Source organism: Macaca fascicularis, chromosome 2 (assembly GCF_037993035.2).
Source record: "Macaca fascicularis isolate 582-1 chromosome 2, T2T-MFA8v1.1".
Classification (NCBI taxonomy): domain Eukaryota; kingdom Metazoa; phylum Chordata; class Mammalia; order Primates; family Cercopithecidae; genus Macaca; species Macaca fascicularis.
The window spans coordinates 177,694,035-177,712,101 of NC_088376.1; the positions used below are offsets into that span (position 1 = coordinate 177,694,035).

At 38.2% G+C, this 18,067-nt stretch overlaps 1 protein-coding gene across 4 annotated transcripts in view; it reads right to left on the reverse strand.

Moving 5' to 3' along the window:
- The window catches only part of ALCAM (activated leukocyte cell adhesion molecule), a 210,050-nt gene extending 193,050 nt beyond the window's left edge, over positions 1-17,000 (reverse strand). For all 4 annotated transcript variants that reach the window (XM_005548247.4, XM_005548246.4, XM_074033536.1 and 1 more), the window contains exon 1: positions 16,231-17,000. In XM_005548247.4, the coding sequence (XP_005548304.3) occupies positions 16,231-16,303 (73 nt within the window). In that variant the 5' untranslated portion in view covers positions 16,304-17,000. The remainder of the gene's footprint in view (positions 1-16,230) is intronic.
- Between the last annotated feature and the right edge of the window lie 1,067 nt (positions 17,001-18,067).

Consider the following 18,067-nt stretch of genomic DNA (forward strand, 5'->3'; position numbering starts at 1 on the left):
GATGGGGAAGGATCAAAAGTAAAGTAAGGAAATAAAACAAAGCTTATAAAAAAGGACTTAAGTTGAAAGATTATAAGAATTTAAGATTATTTTGTCCAGAGCAGAGACACCAGACTTAAAACTATTAAGTTTTCAGCTATCAAATACCAGTGAATAATGAGATCTGTGATAAACCCAATTCTGCACTGCTTTTATCAGTAAAGACCTATTTCTTAAAATGATATGTTAGTTTCAAGAGCACAAGATTTATTTTTCAGTACAAATGAAACATCATTTGAATTTATATAATTTTGTTAAGTTAGTAACTGAATTTTAAAGTTCTCTTTCAATAGTCAATAGTTTTGTAAAAATAATACCAGATTTTCTCCAAATGTTATCTAATTTTTACTCTTAACAGCATTCAAGACACGGTCCACAGTACAGATGTGTTTTCAGTGGTACAAATATATTAAATACTGTCTGCAGTGACTGATCAATCTGCGTATGAAGTCTTTCCTATATTATTTCTGCTAGATTATAAGAAATGCCCTAATCCAAAGGTTTAATCTATTAATTAAAAATAGAAGAACTAATATTATCATTCATTCACTTTTATTTTGAATGTATGTCTACAATTACCCCGTGGGAGAAAAAGTAGTTTTAGTATCTTCACAAACCTACAGTTTTTAAAATAAATTAGTTTAAATAAATTTATATAATTCTCAGGATGATCTCACATTTAATGAACAGACTATGTTCAATATCTATGGAAACTCAAGAAGAGTACTTATGTTAACTTGGACTGGCACCCAGAAGAAATCTAACTTTATTCCACTTGTTTTAACACTCAATTTGCATAGCATGGGTAGAACAAAGCAAATTCTTTTTAGGACCATATTTTAGCAGAGTTGTCACTCCCTCAATTTTTAAAAGAAATTGAACAATTTTCTCAGTGTAGATATTTCTTATTCATACAATATTATATGTTGTTGTTTAAAATAGGCTTCATTAATAATTAAGAAATGTAATTTCGACTAATGCCTTTATTCAATTGTCATGTATGTACTGAGAATGTACTATGTATCAGTAGACTAAGAAATCCAACTTTCACTAATGCATTTATTCAATCATCATGTATGTACTGAAAATGTACTATATATCAGTAGACACTGGGTAGAAAAAAGATTAAGTAGACATACCTCCTGCCTCCGGGAACATAAAAATCCACTAAGGGAGAGGGAGAGGGACAAGAATAAATAGGCAATAAATGAAATGAACTCTGGAACTCCAGAGGACAAGCACCTTAGAGAGATCAGGGAAGAATTTCTGGAGGAGATGGCATATAAACTGTGTTCTGAAGGATACGGATACACGTTATTCAGGCAAAGAGAGGGTGATTGGAGAGGGTGTGAAGGAAAGGGTGTTCTCGAATAAGACAGAGACATGAATAACAACCCATCCAGGAAGCATGAAGGGCATGGCACATTTAGAAATATGGCTAGCACATGGAATTCCAAGAAAAATTGTTCTGAGAAATGTAAGAAAAATTTTAAATGCTATACTAAAAAGTTACTATTTTACCCTGACTATATTGGGAAGTGTCTGAAGTATTTGACGCAGAGCAGTTATAAGAGTCGATTCAGATCTTATGTCACTCTGATGGCAGAGGGGAGAAAAGATTAGAAGGGACTAAACAAGTTTGAGAAATACATTAGACTATGTTTACTTTTTTTGGTTTCTTAAAATATGATCACTGGGCTCTATTTTACTCTTGTATAGATTCTGAATCTACAGAGTCTACATAAATGTCTTTGGAGCACACTCACTTTCATACTCCTAAGTTACCTATGGCCTACTTACACTAATGACGTAAAACAATTGCTTTTAGACACTGTAAACTATAGGCTGCAAAGCATCTCATTTTTAGCTTCAAATTCACATTTAAATTTATATTTCAACCTCAGGATTGCAATGCAATGATGTTTCATTACCAGATGGGAATGATGATATAATGAATATGATACTAACAATTAATGGATAAAGTCTTGGAGTTTGTGAATGGCTTATTTGTTTTATAGAGTGAGTAGATTCAAGGTTATGCCCAATAAATAACATGACATCACTCTCATTCGTATTCTATTTTTTGAGTGGAAAGAGAGGTAGAGTGGAGAGGAGCTACAGCTGACAATTTTATAATTCTGAACCTGTGGCCTCTTTTCTTTATATGTAATATCTATGTGAATCAGTTGGGTGTATAATCGTATTTTGGGGAAATGGGAAAGATTAACTGAGATTTAATTTATTTAAACACTTAAATAATACTAACACCTCTTAAGAGCTCACTATTGACAACCACACTGTTTAATGAACTTTATGTGTATTAATTCATTTAACTTTCACAGCAATCCTACAAGATAGGTGCCATTATTCCCATTGTATAGATTAGTACAGGAAAGGGTTTAAGCAACTTCCCCAGTGCCACCCAACTGGGAAATTGGAGAATGGAGACACAGGTTTCAAAACTATACGATTTGGCTACAGACACCATATTCTCAAACTCTAATCTATAATGGAAAGTAAGCACAATAAAATGGGCACTTACTTTAAAAAGTATTTTAAATTGTGATTTGTTAAAACTGTGATGAAGAACCCACAGACCTTTATCACAAAGCTCCCTTCCCAGTATGACCATCATGACAGATAATCTAATTTCAATATGAGATGTTTTAAATCTGTTTCTATGTTGGCAATTCTTAAATATGCCAGAGAACTAGATCATTTCGTTTACTGATATAATTTCAGTAATAAACTAGGAGGTCTCATGTGTGATATTATACAACATTCTATAGAATGTAATAAAATCATTTCCATTTCAAATTTTAAAATGAGGCTCATCATTGAATTTTTTTTCTTAATTAGACTTCAGGTAAAATTATTGCTCAACACTGATTCGAACATACAAGTGTGTGTGCATATTCTTCTTCTAAATCAAAGTATAGTTGTGAATCTTAGAATTTTTGAGCTGTGAAGAAATCACATGGTACAATACTTCCATGAGAAAAATGAACCTCATAAAAGGTAAATGAATTGACAGGGTCATATACAGAGTGGATAATAACTCCCTTATGAAGAAACATCCTAGGAGATGTCTTATAAAATTGAAACCATTTAAATTGTTTAACCATGTTAGTGGATTTGTGAAAAAAATTATAAATTTTTGAACAATATCAACCCAACAACTTCTTTCATCATAACGAAATTAAAAGGTAAAGTAATAATAGATAAGATGATGAATATCAATTTAGCTTGAAAATACAACTTGGGGTTATCTAAATCAAGGGAATATATAAGAAAATAAAAAAGAAAGAAGACCATTTCCATGTGTGAGTATAGACCATTTCCATGTGGAAATCTATAACCATTTGGTTAAAAATCTAGGCAGAGTAATTTTAAAAGATTTCCTCTACTATTCAAATATGTAACAGTTTTAACTGAATAGTTACCACAAAATTAACATGAAAGCATGCATTATTTTATCATTAGAAATAAACTTTGTTCTCTTTTGATGCCTCGGTATATTAAAGTATGCTTCTCAAGAGTATACCTACTTCAATCATGTCTAGTGATTTATTATGCAAAAAGTACAAACAACTAAGAACTGGGGCTTTAAAACACATATTATTGTAGAAGCATTTTTTGAATTATATGAATAGAAAGAGGATACTATTCAATTTCCAAAATATCCTTAATATTAAAATTACAGGTTTTTAATAATGTTCACTATTAAATTAGAGGTCATTGGAAAAATCATAATAAATGGAAGCATCCTACAGTGCTCATAAAAGGAAAGTAGTGGAGCTCCCTCTATTGAATTATACTTGAGAAATAATGTATTTAAAATCATAATTTTATTATCAAAATGACTGCATGATAACAATCGGAAATTTCTCTTTCTAAGGTTTAATATTTTCAGATTACAGAAACACATATAATAATGTCAATTTCTGAGAACAATATAGCACATTACATATGTCTTTATAATTTTAACACTTTTTTTCATTTTTTTTGTTTAGGGAAAATTACATTTTAAAGCTATAATTTTCAATTATGTTCTTTTGTTTTTCCTGAGATGGTAAAACTGAAAGATTACTTGACGTTTGTTGAGATGATGAACATTCTAATAAAATATACTTTCCAGTTTTGTTATGGAAGCCCAAAATATATTCAGATGGAACTGAAATGTTTCTCCATAAGTAAAATGAAGTATTTCACAAGTTTTTCTGATGTGAATAACTAACATTATTATGTTACTGAAAAATGTGATTCATAATGATTATTATTTGGTTGGGTGTCTACAATGTGCCAGGCACTGACAAACGTAATATAAACGCATTACGTTCTTGAATATTCCTACCAAATGAACTTGGTAATACTGCTATCCTCAATTAACAAATGAAAAAACAGACAAAAGCTAGAAAGCAAACTCATGCTCTGATCCATAGCTCAAGCTCTTGAGCTCTTATATAAAGAAATCTATGCTATGCATTGACAGTCTGGAGTCTCTGAGCATAGAGAGTTCATGAAGAGCAAGTAGAGAATAGGTCTTCTAATACCATGGAGATACGGCCATACTCTCTACCATCAAATCAGATGAAACCATCTGGGTGGAGAAAGGTTTTGTTTTAATAAACAGATAGGTATTTGCCATTCTAGTATGATAAGAGAAGCTATTTAATCTTATACTAAACAAGCATTTGTCAAGCAGTTCAAATCATTTTCAACCAAACACTTCGGATGGATTCTAGAAAATTATAAACTCCAAACCATACCCTGAAACCCTACTCCTTTTTTACTATTTTATAATTTCTTTTAGAAAGGAGACATTTTCTAACAGCAAAGAGGAAAACAGCTGAGGGGATAAAGGTTTTGTTTTAATGAACAGATACGTATTTGCCATTCTGGTATGATAAGAGAAGCTATTTAATCTTATACTAAACAAGCATTTCTAAAAAAAAAAAAATTATTTGAGAACTAGGCAAGCATCCATTGAGGCTGGGTGGAATATGGGGATTTGTGTAATGGAGTAAATCCAAATATATATTACATTTTACTCTTAGATCTGACATCAAAACCGTTATTCATACTTAGACCCATGACTATCTCTGCAAAAATATAAAACCTATACCTTATAATTACCATAAACATTCTTCTTAGAAAGTGTCATACCTGTCACCAGGTAGGGAAAATGCTTGCAGAATAAAGTATAAGTGCCCCAAATTTGAACATCTAAAACTAAATACCAGGCAGAAACTGCTTTATTCATGAAATTACAGTATGTGCATACAAACATTACCTCCATTATGAATATTTATCATTTATTTAAAAATATTACTTTCAGCATATACCATATGGTTTTGGCAAAATCATATACATACTGCTGTTTTCTATATAAAAGTGACTAAAATAGATTTTATTCCTACTTTCCTTAATGGGTTAAAAAACTACAGACTGAAAAATATTTAATGGCACTGATTTTTAACAAATATTTGTAAAATATTGTACTTTTTATCAGCTTATAAAAATTTCTGACAAGCTTTGTTGGAGGAATTGTTCAAAAGTTGATTTACTTAAGCCTTAAACTTGTTGGAAGAATTGTTCGAAATATGATTTACTTAAAAATAACTGAAGTTTGTTTAGTAATGACTATTATACAGGGTTTACAAAGTGGCATTAGTCAGACCACCCATACAATGTATACTGTACCTACAACGGACTAATACAAATATTTGGAAACCATTTCTTTGTGTTGAAAACCGGTATTAAATATACTTATGACTCAAATGTGGCTGCCTCTTAATCCTGATTGTACAGAGTATGAATCTTACAAAATGGAAGAAGTGATGGCTTATAATTACACAGTTTATGTTCTAAAAGTTAACAATCTTATGTGGAAAGAACAATAATAAAAATTCATGGTAAATACTGTCTTTTCCCATTTTTGGCCCAATCTCATATATAATAAAGTTAGGCACCAATACAGCTTTAGCCTTGTATGTGAGTATGTATGCCTACTACTCCTATAATTCTAACTTTTCCAATAAGCTTTAAATAAGTTAAAATCAACTGATTATACTGGCTAAAAAGAGGAATATAATAGTACAGATTTATGAAGACAGCTTAAGAGGCATTCTCTTACTTTTTTGGGGATGTTTTTAAAAGATGTGTACTCTTTGAACAGTAATTTTAGAATTTCTTTCTAAATGAAAAACACATATTCTTTGACTCAGTAATTTCACTTCCAAGACATTTTACCAACAATTGTCACCAATTGCTTCTATGGACAATAACACGTATTAGGATGTTCACGGCTCTTGTTTGTAATAACAAAAAATTGGAAGCAACTTAAACTTCCAGGAACTTGTGAAATGGTTAAATTAATGATGATAGTACAATAAAATCCAATACACCCATTTTTAAAATGAGGTAGAGCTATATGTGCTGCTATGAGACAAATTTTTAATCTCCAAAATGTACTGCTAAGTGAAAAAGGAAAGGTACAAAATGATGTATATCGTATGTTTCCACTTTATTTTTTTAAGTAGGGAGGTATACATACAAATATTTACTAATATGTGAATATTTCACTAAGACAAAGAAATCCTCTTCTAGATCCCACAACTGGCAACTCAATTAGGGAGATTACAAGAAAGTATTTGAATAACTTCAAGAAATCCTTGGTTTTTGCCTCAACTTTCAAAACTTCTTTAGTTTTCCTGAAAAGAGATAGGCACATTTTCAACTCCAGGAGTTAGAAACCATGTTTCTTACCACGTTAGCATCCTTAGTCATGTTATTTCCTCAGCCCACATCCTTTGCTAGATTATTCCTCAGCACAGTTCAGATATCACTTCCTGTAAGACCTTTTTCTCAGCTTCTCCTAAACCCCAGACTAGATCTCGCCACTTTGTTGTAAAATGCTATTGGTTTGTTCTTGTGATATTTACCAAAATTTCTAGCAAATAGTTATAAAGTTAATTAATTGATATCTGTTTCCCTGAGAGAACATAACGTCTTTGACTGACAGGATCTTGAATGTAATTAGTTTATTTCCATGTCCCTAAGCACAATGTATAGTACATATTCAGCACTCCATTAATATTTGTTGAAAGCTGTTATATATGCTGAATGATGAATTGACATGCGTTTTAATTCTGGATTGGCCAACAATGTGACCTTAGTCAAGTAGTTAAGTAATTTTTAGGTTCTTTACAGGTCAAAATCTTTAATCAATGAGTCTAGGCACAAATGAAACTGAAAACATGTCACTAGGAATTGTGGTTAATTTGCTACTGGATTTCAGGTAATCTCTTAACCTGTGGTTTCATTTATTTCAGCTCTCAAATGGGGGGCTAAACAAAACGATCATCAAAAGAACATTCTCATTTTTCCAACAACCCTTCTTTTACCATAGTTTAACTTGTGACAATAAATTGCATGCCTCTAATCCTTCAGAATTCATTCTCTCTCCCTCTCTCTGTCTCTCTGTCTTTCTTTCTCCCTCCAACCCCCAACACACACACACTCACACACACTGAACTTTCCATAATTTAACTCTGGGGAGAGTTAAGGTTTTAACTCTAAGTGACAGTATTCTTATTCAACACTGCTTGAGCCTCTCAAAAGGTCATATGTTTTACCCAAGGATCTAGAAGGTGAAAATTGTTAATGCAAGGTCAAAGTTTCTGCAATAAGTGTCTTTGCTGTTGTCACACCCTCGACTACAACTGTGTCCAACCATACTGTTGGTTGCCACATCAAGTCACCTTTTCTGACTGATACCACTTAGTTTACATGTACAGAAGAACGCTGGGACTTCCTTCAATATCCCTGATTTTTTTAAAGAACCAAATTGGTAGTGTGATTACTGAGAAATCTCATAGAAGAACAGAATGGAAGTTGTACAATTTGCTGCAAAAAGAATTCAAACTCATACTGAAGTAGTTCTTCCCTAAATAACGCCGTAGCTAAGTGTAGCTCCCAGGTGAATTTCAAACAAAATTATTCCCTTGGCATCTGAGGTCACCTTAGTTTCCATTCCAAACCATGGGATCTTTAATGTTTCATATCTACAACACTCTAGAATTCTAGAGGCTACAACCTCACATCATCTTTCTTTCTTATACCTGACATGAAAGGGGAATATAACCCATTAATGATATTTCACTGTAGCTGATAATTAAATTTAAATGGGTTAAAAATATGAACTTGGTTAGGATGAAGAGTGCATTTATTGCAGTGAAGTACTCCAAGACATATAGACAGACAAGTTACAAATTACTGTGGGGCCTGTATAATATGTTATCCAAAATACACTTCTGAAAATGAAAAAGGATGCCATTAATAATTGTACCAGCACATGAGGCATAAACCAGGACGGTCTTGGGTACACCAAGAAGTATGAATAGTCAACCTACTAATAATGTGCATATTAAGCAAGATAGCACCAAAAGATATAAAAGAAAGAAAATAAATGTCTATAGTAGGTAACACAGAAGTTGACAACAAATGACACCATAGGTGTCACCTGGGGAATGGTTAGCTGATTGTACCTCAAACAAGCTGAATTTGGAAGGGTTCAATGTGTAGGTTTCGACCCTGAAAGCTTAGAAGCTTCTTTTGGCTGCTTACCAAACATTTTCCCATCTTTTAGGGATGGATTCTCACTAGACAATCTCATAAACAAGCTTATTGGTATACATAAGAGCAGTTATTGCCAAGGAAATACAATGCTTCTCTTCCAGCTAGTGCATCCTCTGACTGTAAATTGGCTATATAAGATGTTACATTGGGCCGGGTGTGGTGGCTCACGCCTGTAGTCCCAGCACTTTGGGAAGCCGTGGCAGGTGGATCACCTGAGCCCAGGAGTTCGAGACCAGCCTGGCCAACATGGCGAAATGCAGTCTCTACTAAAAATACAAAAAATTAACCGGGCATCGTGGTGGGCACCTGTAATTCCAGCTACTTGGAAGGCTGAGGCAGGAGAATCGCTTGAACTCGGGAGGCAGAGGTTGCAGTGAGCAGAGATCGCACCATTGCACTCCAGCCTGGGCAACAAGAGCGAGGCACCGTCTCAAACAAACAAACAAACAAAAAAACAAAACCTCACATTATAATTAGAAGATTTCTTAGTGACCATGAAATCTCAGGATGGGAAAGTTTACTATTTGACTTGAATATTCAGAGCATTAGGTTCTTAAAAAAAAAAAAAAAAAAAAGAGCGAGAGAGAGAGAGACGGAGTTATACCACGTTGGCCAGGCTGGTCAGTCTCGAACTCTTGGCCTCAGGTGATCCACCCGCCTCAGCCTCCCAAAGTGCTAGGATTATAGGTATGAGTCACTGAGCCTGGTCCCAGAATTAGGTTCTTAATAATGAGTTTTATCTATCTCAACAAAAAAGCTATACCTGTTAAGGAGACTGGGCAAGTCATGGCTGCCAGTTAGAGGGGCCACTTACTTTCACCATAAAAGAAAGTGTTTGGATTCATTAAGTATAATACCTTCAATAACCATATTTGGCCCAGCTCCTCTACTTTTCCTGTTTCTCCAATAACCAAAGCCTTTTTCATCCTTAATCACAGGTCCTTTACTAATATACACGTTCTTTTCTTTTTGTTTTTCATTAATACTACCAAAGTGCCATCAGGTCTTGATGGCCTGTCCCACTCTGTTCTTTCATGATGGTTTTATTTTCCAATTCAATTCTCAGTGAGGATATTATATCCCCAACTCCCAAACTTCTTGAGAAAATTTCCTAGTAATCCATGAATGTCAGGTGCTGCCATATGGAGTTTAATTCTCCACAGATGCATTGCTTCTACTCTATTTAATGCAAAAATAAAAATAAAAATTTTAAGCAGCTTCTAGGTGTCAAGTTCTTGACTAGACTTGAGGATACATAGACAAAGATAATATTTGGTATTCAAAAAATTTATGTTCAACTGCAAAAAAAAGTCACTAATATCATAATACGATGTGGTAAAAGCTACAGCAAAAACAAGTACAGGGAAAGGGAAAAGTTAAGACTCATTTTAGTCATTATCAACATTCCAATGTTGATTCTGCACCAAAGGCAAGTAAGTACAGGAAAGTTTTTTTTTTTGTTTTTGTTTTTTTTCCCATTCACAGTTCAAATAAGGCAACCTAGACTCTCTAAAACTATACAGATGGAGAGGATAAAAATCTACTTACATCAATTTCTAAGGTGAAAGTATATTTGAGATTTATCTCCCTCAAGAAAACATTGTGTTGGAGTGCTGGTTGATATCTTAATCTACAAATTCAGTTAACTTCTTTGGTTAGAGCTTCATAATAAGTTAAAGTAATCAAAAATAAAGTCTTTTTTATTATAAATTCCAATCTTCCTAACATTTATGGATTTGATATTACTTGTTTTCACTGTTTACAGTAGCCCCATAATCCATGATAAGTAGCAATTTTTTTTCGAAAAGCAGGTGTGTGAATATCCTACTGGGGAGTCAATCTACCTGGCTGCCAAACCAACTCATACCATGAAAAGGGTATTGCTTTATTATTCATTTATTCATGGAAACTCGTATGATGTAATAAAAAACTTGCTTCAGAAAAAGGGCCAGGTGAGGGTAAAATTTTTCTAAAACTTGAAATGTGATTTTGCAGAGCTAAACAAATTATTCATAATGGAAGTGTCATTGAGCAAAGGCCAGAAGACTACAGCAATTGCCATGATCATAATATGTTTTCCTGTGAATGAACATCAAGAGTCTATAATATTTATATGATTTGAAAAGATTGCAAAGGTTGAGTTTCATCTCATAGATGTTTTTCGTCTTACTTGGGCCAAGATTTTCCATCAGTTCCTTAAGTGATACAGAAAAGAGCTAAAACAATAATAATAACAGTAATAGAGAAGCAAATCAGAGAAGTTGGACAGCTGTCTAATTTCTGATTAGCCTATTCCCCAGCAGTTTAGTTTCATTGTGTTGAAGTACTATGAATTCTTAGACCAGACAAGCACAGACATGTTCATTGAAGTACCTCAACGCAAAGTCAAATTAAGTAAGCCTTTGGTTAGAAGCTGTTTTGGATTGTGCACAACTCTGATTCCCCCTTATTTGAATGGATAATTGAGAACTGACTGGATAAGTAAGAGAGGAAGCATTAAAAGCTAATTTCATTCTTGGAACATAGACTACAATAATGGGCTATGATAATAGGTTAGCATAAAACAATTACTGAATACCACAGCACATTTGGAACTAGGCCTATCTGAAATATATAAGGTATTCCATTCAATAATAAGGGAGAAAAGAGAATGTAAAATTTATTATTTAAGCAGAGAAATTAGCTGCATGAAAATATCAGTAACTCCAAAAATATGGTAATGTCTTACGTACTATAGGGAGACTGTAATAATTGTAGGATGTAGCCTTACCAAATAGCCTGCAATATCCTCTTCCTGAATATAGAATATCTATTTTAGTCTTGAATTTACTCTCCACAAGGAAAGGAAAATTCTACCCTAATAAAAAAACTAATCAAAAGTATAAATGGATTTTTTCCATTTCTTGTTGAAAATAAACTAAGCTGAAATCCAAAAGTAATAACCAAATAAATGTTATGACCCACCATTCCCGAGAAACCATTATTTAGTATTCCAGTAAGTTAGTTCATTTTTCGTATGTCACATACATGTGTCACGCACATAATGTGTAAGAAATGAGATGAGCCTTTGTGAAAACTTAACAATGAAGAATAAAAATAACACCTAGTGAGAAATTACATTTAAGTTTCTATGTATACATTGAGACAGAGAGATACTCTTCTATCACAGCTATACCTAAGTGGATCGTCTGCATATCTGGGCTGTAAATTGCATGTGTCTACTTGAGTGAATACCTTTAGGGAGCCAGAACTCTTTGATGGTGTTTTATTCTAAATAAATGGCCAGAACAGAAAGAAGTGTGTTTGGAAATGTAAAACATGGTGATTATAAAGCATTTAAAATACTATCTGACAAACTGCTGTCATCTGACACCAAGTAATACTGACAACTTAGGTGGTACTAAGTTTTACAAAGGCCCATGGTTAGTCGCATGAAAATTTGAGGGAGAAAAAGAAAAAAGAGAGAGGAAAAAAAACCATATTTCCATTATTTTAATAAAATGATAAAAGTGATAATTAAGTGGAATAAATTAAAGAGTGTTATTCTATTAACAATATAATAAAACCCTTAATTAATATAGCATGTTTTACTTAAAAAATTTGAAATGCTGAGCAAAGGAATTCTAATCTCAATCACAACCATGCATTGCACAGAAAGAAAATTCACAGATGGGAAATGAAAAAGAGCAGAAAAATAATTTTCCCAAGGTCACAACATTCTTACATGACATAGTTAAAAACTCAACACATGAATACTTACTACAATATAAAATTTTTCTAATAACACAAGACTATTAAAATGGGTTTTTATTAATGTTCTTTTTGATAAGTCAGTGGTAGACATGCATTTTCATCTGAATGTCTATTAAAAAAGATAAGCTAGTTTGAGTTTTCTACAAAGTAAGAAAAGGTTTGGAATCTGGTAAGACAAGATATTTTGGATTTCTACAAGTTTTAAAACAAGAGAAAAGTATTAGTATTTTCTATTTCCTTCTGTCTTGCATTTACAACCATGTTGCAAATCAACTTCTCTGTTGAGCAACTTTAGGATGTACAGTATGAGGCTTTGTAACATGAACATTTAAGCATAAACCATCATTTATATCTCATTCTAGGTACTATGTGTGCAGTTTAAATAGGGGCAGGCTTGCAGGAGGGATGGGTTACACTACAGGGCTTTCTGAGGCCTACTATCCTTTCCTGCTTTTGGGTCCTCTTTTCCCAGGAGAGTGGAAGGCTAATTTCTCTCCTTCACGCTTTTTTTTTCCCCCTACTAAGGCTGGGAAGAGTAAGCATAGATGTTATCATGAATTTTTATCATGAATTTTTAAAGGTAGAAAAAAAAAGGAAATTAGAAATTGGGGTCCACTGATACTTTTCTAGTAATACAATTTATATGAATTTTGTCTAGACTGAGATCCTTAGAAAAATAGTGTTGAAAAATGACTGTGCCTGCCTAAATTGGTTTTTTACCTTAAGACTTCAGAAACAAAGAGTTTTTGAGCTGGGAGGCATTTCAGAGTGTAGGTCTTTAGTCTTGTCTTTTTGTTTTATATGAGAAAACTGAAGCCCAAAAAGGTTAAATGATTTGCTTAAGTGCCTGAAGGTAGCTGTCCTGAAGAAAGCCTAGAAAAGCAATTTACTGCAAATAATACTTCATTAAATTGTAAATTGCTATTGGATTAAATAAATCCTTAAGGAAAAAAATAATATATATTGGCTATTAAACAGTTTTCAGTTTTTAAATTAATCAATGTTAGTAGTCCTACATCAATAGTCTTTGAAAGGACATTATTTGAGTTGATGCTTTCCCAAGTCCTTTTGAGATCAATTGATATGTTTCAAACATAATATCCCACTGAAGAAAGCTTTATGTGTGCTCATGTCTTAGGATGAATCTTATATCAGTGAGTAGTTATGAAAAATCCCATCGAGGGGTTCACACAGATGACCCAAGTGAAGAGTTAACTGCAGTGCCCCACCTCCTTGTTGTAAATAATCCAGAAAAGCCTTTTTTTTTTTTTTTTTTTAAAGCAATACAAAATGTCACCACAGGCTGACGCTCTTTCTACAAGAATAATGAGATTATTGCTACCTCGGATGCTGAACACACATTTCATTGCCTTTATCTCTGAATTCAGTTTTCGTTTTCCTCTCCTTTCAAAACAGGTAACGAGGCACGCCTAAAATATATCAATGACTGTGTAGCGACTACAGGCCAAAAGACCCGGGGAAGCAGTTTCACAAACTCGAGTTTTTGACCTCTACAACTGGACACACACTATTAAAACTGCTCCGGAAATGAAGGGTGGCCGGCGGGGAAGTCAGTTACCCCCCTCAAATGAAGCCAGCTATTGGCACCGCATCCCCACCGGGCTCTGTTATTCAGAGGGCCCCGAAGGAGGCGCACTCACTGTCCAAGACTTGCGTCCTCAGTGTAGACACGGCGCCTTTAGTGCTGTAACCTTTCCCTTTAAAACACACTGATATTGCAATGAGAATTTCGGCAATGCCAGCTCGGTAATTCACAGAAACCACGGATCTGAGGGTCCAGAGCATCGGATCCTCAGATTCACCGTGGCTGGCTGCGGTGAGCCGGGGCCAGCCGCTCGCTGAAAGCGCGCAGCTCCGTGCCCCCTGGACACACGAGTCTGTGGCGCCAAAAGAATCACCGCGCAGGAGGTCTGAAAGCGGAACTTTCCCCCTTTTAGCAGTTAAATGTGTAAAAAAAAAACCTATCCTGCGACGTGGCCCGCCTGTGACGGCACAGAAAAGGAAACTGGGTATGTGCCTGTGGTCAGGGGTGTGGACGTAGGTGAGATTACATTCTCCAAGTATCGAGAGGGTTAATCGGAAACCAACTCTGGGCGTGTGGACGTTTGCATCTTACAAACCGACATCACCCTTGTCCTCCCTTCTTGACTCATTCCCTGGCTCCAAAGTGTCATTTTCTCCATCGGACAGTGGAATCTCGAAAAAGTGAAATCCACACTGTGCCAGGCCCGAGGGGTTCTCGCCTTTCCATCTACCTCCCCAGCGTTGTTACACTAGGACACCTGCTTTAAATCCGGTTGAACTATGGTTTCACAGTCCCCGCCCCAGAGCCCGAGATTTGTCAGAGAACGCAGACGCCTTTTTTTTTTTTTCTTTTTTTTTTTTTCCCCCTCAGCCTCAGAAACATCAGGTGAGCTCATTACCTCACCCAGAAATGTAACTTTAATAAAGAGATCTGGAGAGGGCACTCCTCCCGCCCACACACACAGCAACGGCAGCAGCAGCAGCTCACAAACACTTGTAATCTCTTCCACAGGCTCTAGCCCCCAAACCCCTCTCCCTGCCAGTTCCTGGGAGAGATTCAGAGGCTTTCAAACCTCTTCTGTGACCTGAGCTTGCCGACAGCTGAAGGGATATGCACGGATAAAAGGAAGTGAGGTTTTTCTTTGATAAAAACTAAAGAAAAAGCTAAGAACAAACAGGCCAAAATACCAGGAAGTAGGAGTTTAACTGGCAACTGTCTACGCAGGGATAGAAATAAAAACTTCAAAGAAAAAAAAATCCCCCAAATTTTCAGTTTAGGGGAGCAAAGGAACCTGCTGCTCTGTCAGGCAACTGTGAGCGCACAGAATACCCTGTTAGGAACAACTTGTGTCAGCCGCCAGGCGGGTCTGAGGATACCAATGCCAGCGGACGTCCCCGAGGGTGCGGAAAGGGATTTCCCGCGAGATATTTTAGTTGTTGGGAATTTTGCCTTTCTCCCCCCCCCCCCCACCCCATCTCTCTCTCTTCTAAGACTCAGTACAGAACTGAGAACTGAGGTTCTATGAGCAGGTCCTGGAAATTCACAAGCGTCTCACTGAGGTGTCTCCCAGACCTAGCTACTAATTCCTGTTCAGGCTGTGTTATCTGCCTGCGGTCACCCTTACACTCACCACCCGCCCAGACAATGGACGGGGACCGGAGGGGGGAACGTTGAAACCACGATTTGAAGCATCAGTAGGTTTCTCAAGGTGGGCGTGGGGGGCAGGAGGTGATTAAAGTCCTCTCCTTCTGTACCCCTCCCATCCCTTCCTCTGCTCACCAAGGGGAAGTTACAAGGGGATTTATCACGAAAAAGTGCCGGCAGTTATTTCATCCGAGAGCTAAGCGAAAGAAAAACCGCTCGGGGCGCAGTGACGTGGACTTGGATACCCAGAGACAGGAGGAACTGTCAGAGGGCGAGAGTCCGCCGCCTAGCTGGGAGTCGCAGGGACCAGCGGAGAGCGTCAGGCGAATCCTGCCCACGGGCCCCTGCAACCACAACCCCGGAGCCCCAAGTTCTTGGAGATTCACCCAGTTTCCCCAGCTTCATGCCCAAACTTGAACCAACCAGCCAACCCCAAACGTGCGGCACAGGTGACCGAGCCCGGGGACAGCTCTGTGCCGGGACAGAGGTCCCCTTACCTCATCCATGCGCCTAGGCGCACTGCCTCGGGGGTGCGAGGCTGGGACGGGGACCTAGGAAACTGCTCCAGGCCCACGTCTGTCTGGGGCTGCTCCCAGGCCCTTGCTCACCTGGCCTGAGGACGGTGGCGGAGATCAAGAGGCAGAAGAGCAGACGGCAGGAGCTGGCTCCCTTGGATTCCATATTCTTCCTCCTTCTTGGAGGGCCACTGACGGAGTCCACGCCGCAGGAGGGGGCGTCGTCCCGGGCCCCGCGGTGCCCGCGCGCTGGCGGGTCCCGACACAGGGGCAGCGTCTTCTCCCAGACACACCGTCCCCTGGGCTGTGGCGCTGCACCTTCGGGTCTCTGCCGCACGCAACTTTCCACCACGCAATGCCCCCAACTCCTCCTCCCTCCAGCTCAACACCAGCCCACTGGCCCTTCGGCTGCTCCTCCGGGGACAACGACCCTCTCTTTCCAGGAGACACTTGAGTAATTCGGAAAGGTGTAAGCGGTTCTTTTCGCTGGTATCTTCTTTTATTTTCCTTGTCTTGGGATGATAATAATAATGGCAGTGGCAATGTGCATGAAACGCCGAGTGCTAAGGACTCGCAGGAGGCAGCAACGGGGGGCGGCGGGTCTCCTCAGGTGGCAGCGGTGGTAGCAGTGGCAGCGGCAGCGGCGGCGGCGGCGGCGGCGGCGGCGGCAGCGGTCTCCGGGCTGCTCTGAGTAGAGGGACTGGAAGGCGTGTGTAAGCTGCCTCTTTCCTCCTCTCCCCGCCTCCTCCCTCCCTCCGGTCTCCTCCCCACTTCCCCGGACGCGGCGCAGAGCAGGTGGTTGAAGCAAGGATCCGCAGCCTAGAGGCGCTGCAGGACTGAGTCCGAGCCCTGAGCCCAGCTCCGGGATCGGGGAGAACCATGTGCCCCTGTCCTAGCGTCCGGGTGGGCGGGGTTTCACCGCGGCTCCGCCCCCAGGTCCAGGTCCGCCAATAAGGAGAAAGCACAGGAGCCGCGCGCTCCCGGGAGAGCCCTGGGACTAACACTTTCTGTGATGTTGCAGCGCGGTAGTGATAAGGCCTTTGGCTTCCAACTCCCCACCCACCCCGCTGAGGTTTAAAAATCGACTGCCCTCTTCCTCCACCCATACGCCCATCTCACTGACTCATTCCTCAGGGATTTTTCTCCGCGGTGCTGCTGCAGCCTTCTGTCCTGTAAAGACAATAGTGGGGCAGGGCGGTGGCGGTGGGGAGCGAACTTTGGGTCCAAGAGCCGTAGTGAAGGGAAAAGGAAAGGGCAGGAGGAAGTGGCAAAGGTGGAAACTTGCTTCCTGGGAGTTAACAGGAATAGCTACTGGTTGGCAGGGGCAATCCCCGTACTGGACTGATTCCTCCTGTACTTTTCGAATCTCTCTGCTCCCCCTGCTCACTCCCACCACTTCCCTCACCCCCGGCTGGCATAGACTTTGTTTTAAAGGAAGACCACGTGAGTCGACTGCCCGCTACCAAACAGAAGATATTTGTTTTTCCCGGGGGAAATTAAATCCGGAATTTCTAAACCGTACTTCGTCATACGGATTTTCCCAATGTCTACAAAAGCCCTCTAGAAAGCTTGTCACTTTTTTACTTTTGTTAAGCGGTGATTTTAAGTTACAGACAGAAAATTATCAAATTATTTCAGATTAAAAGCCAAGTCCGTCTTGGTCCGTTCTCGAAAACCAGGCACTCCAGCAGATGGACAGGCTTCTCAGGCAATTTCTAAAGATTGAACCACCTCCCAGGCGGAACATCGCGAAGCTGTGTCGCTTTCAAATCAGGCAGAGAGCATGAAGGGATATTTTCCTCTAGAACACCGGGGTGGAGCTGTCGGAGCCCTAAGTGGCTCTAAATCAGGGATGCAGGATCACAACTCTCATCACCAAAGAATAATAAAATCTTGGTCCCTGAAGCACTTCGCTGGGGCATTAAATAGC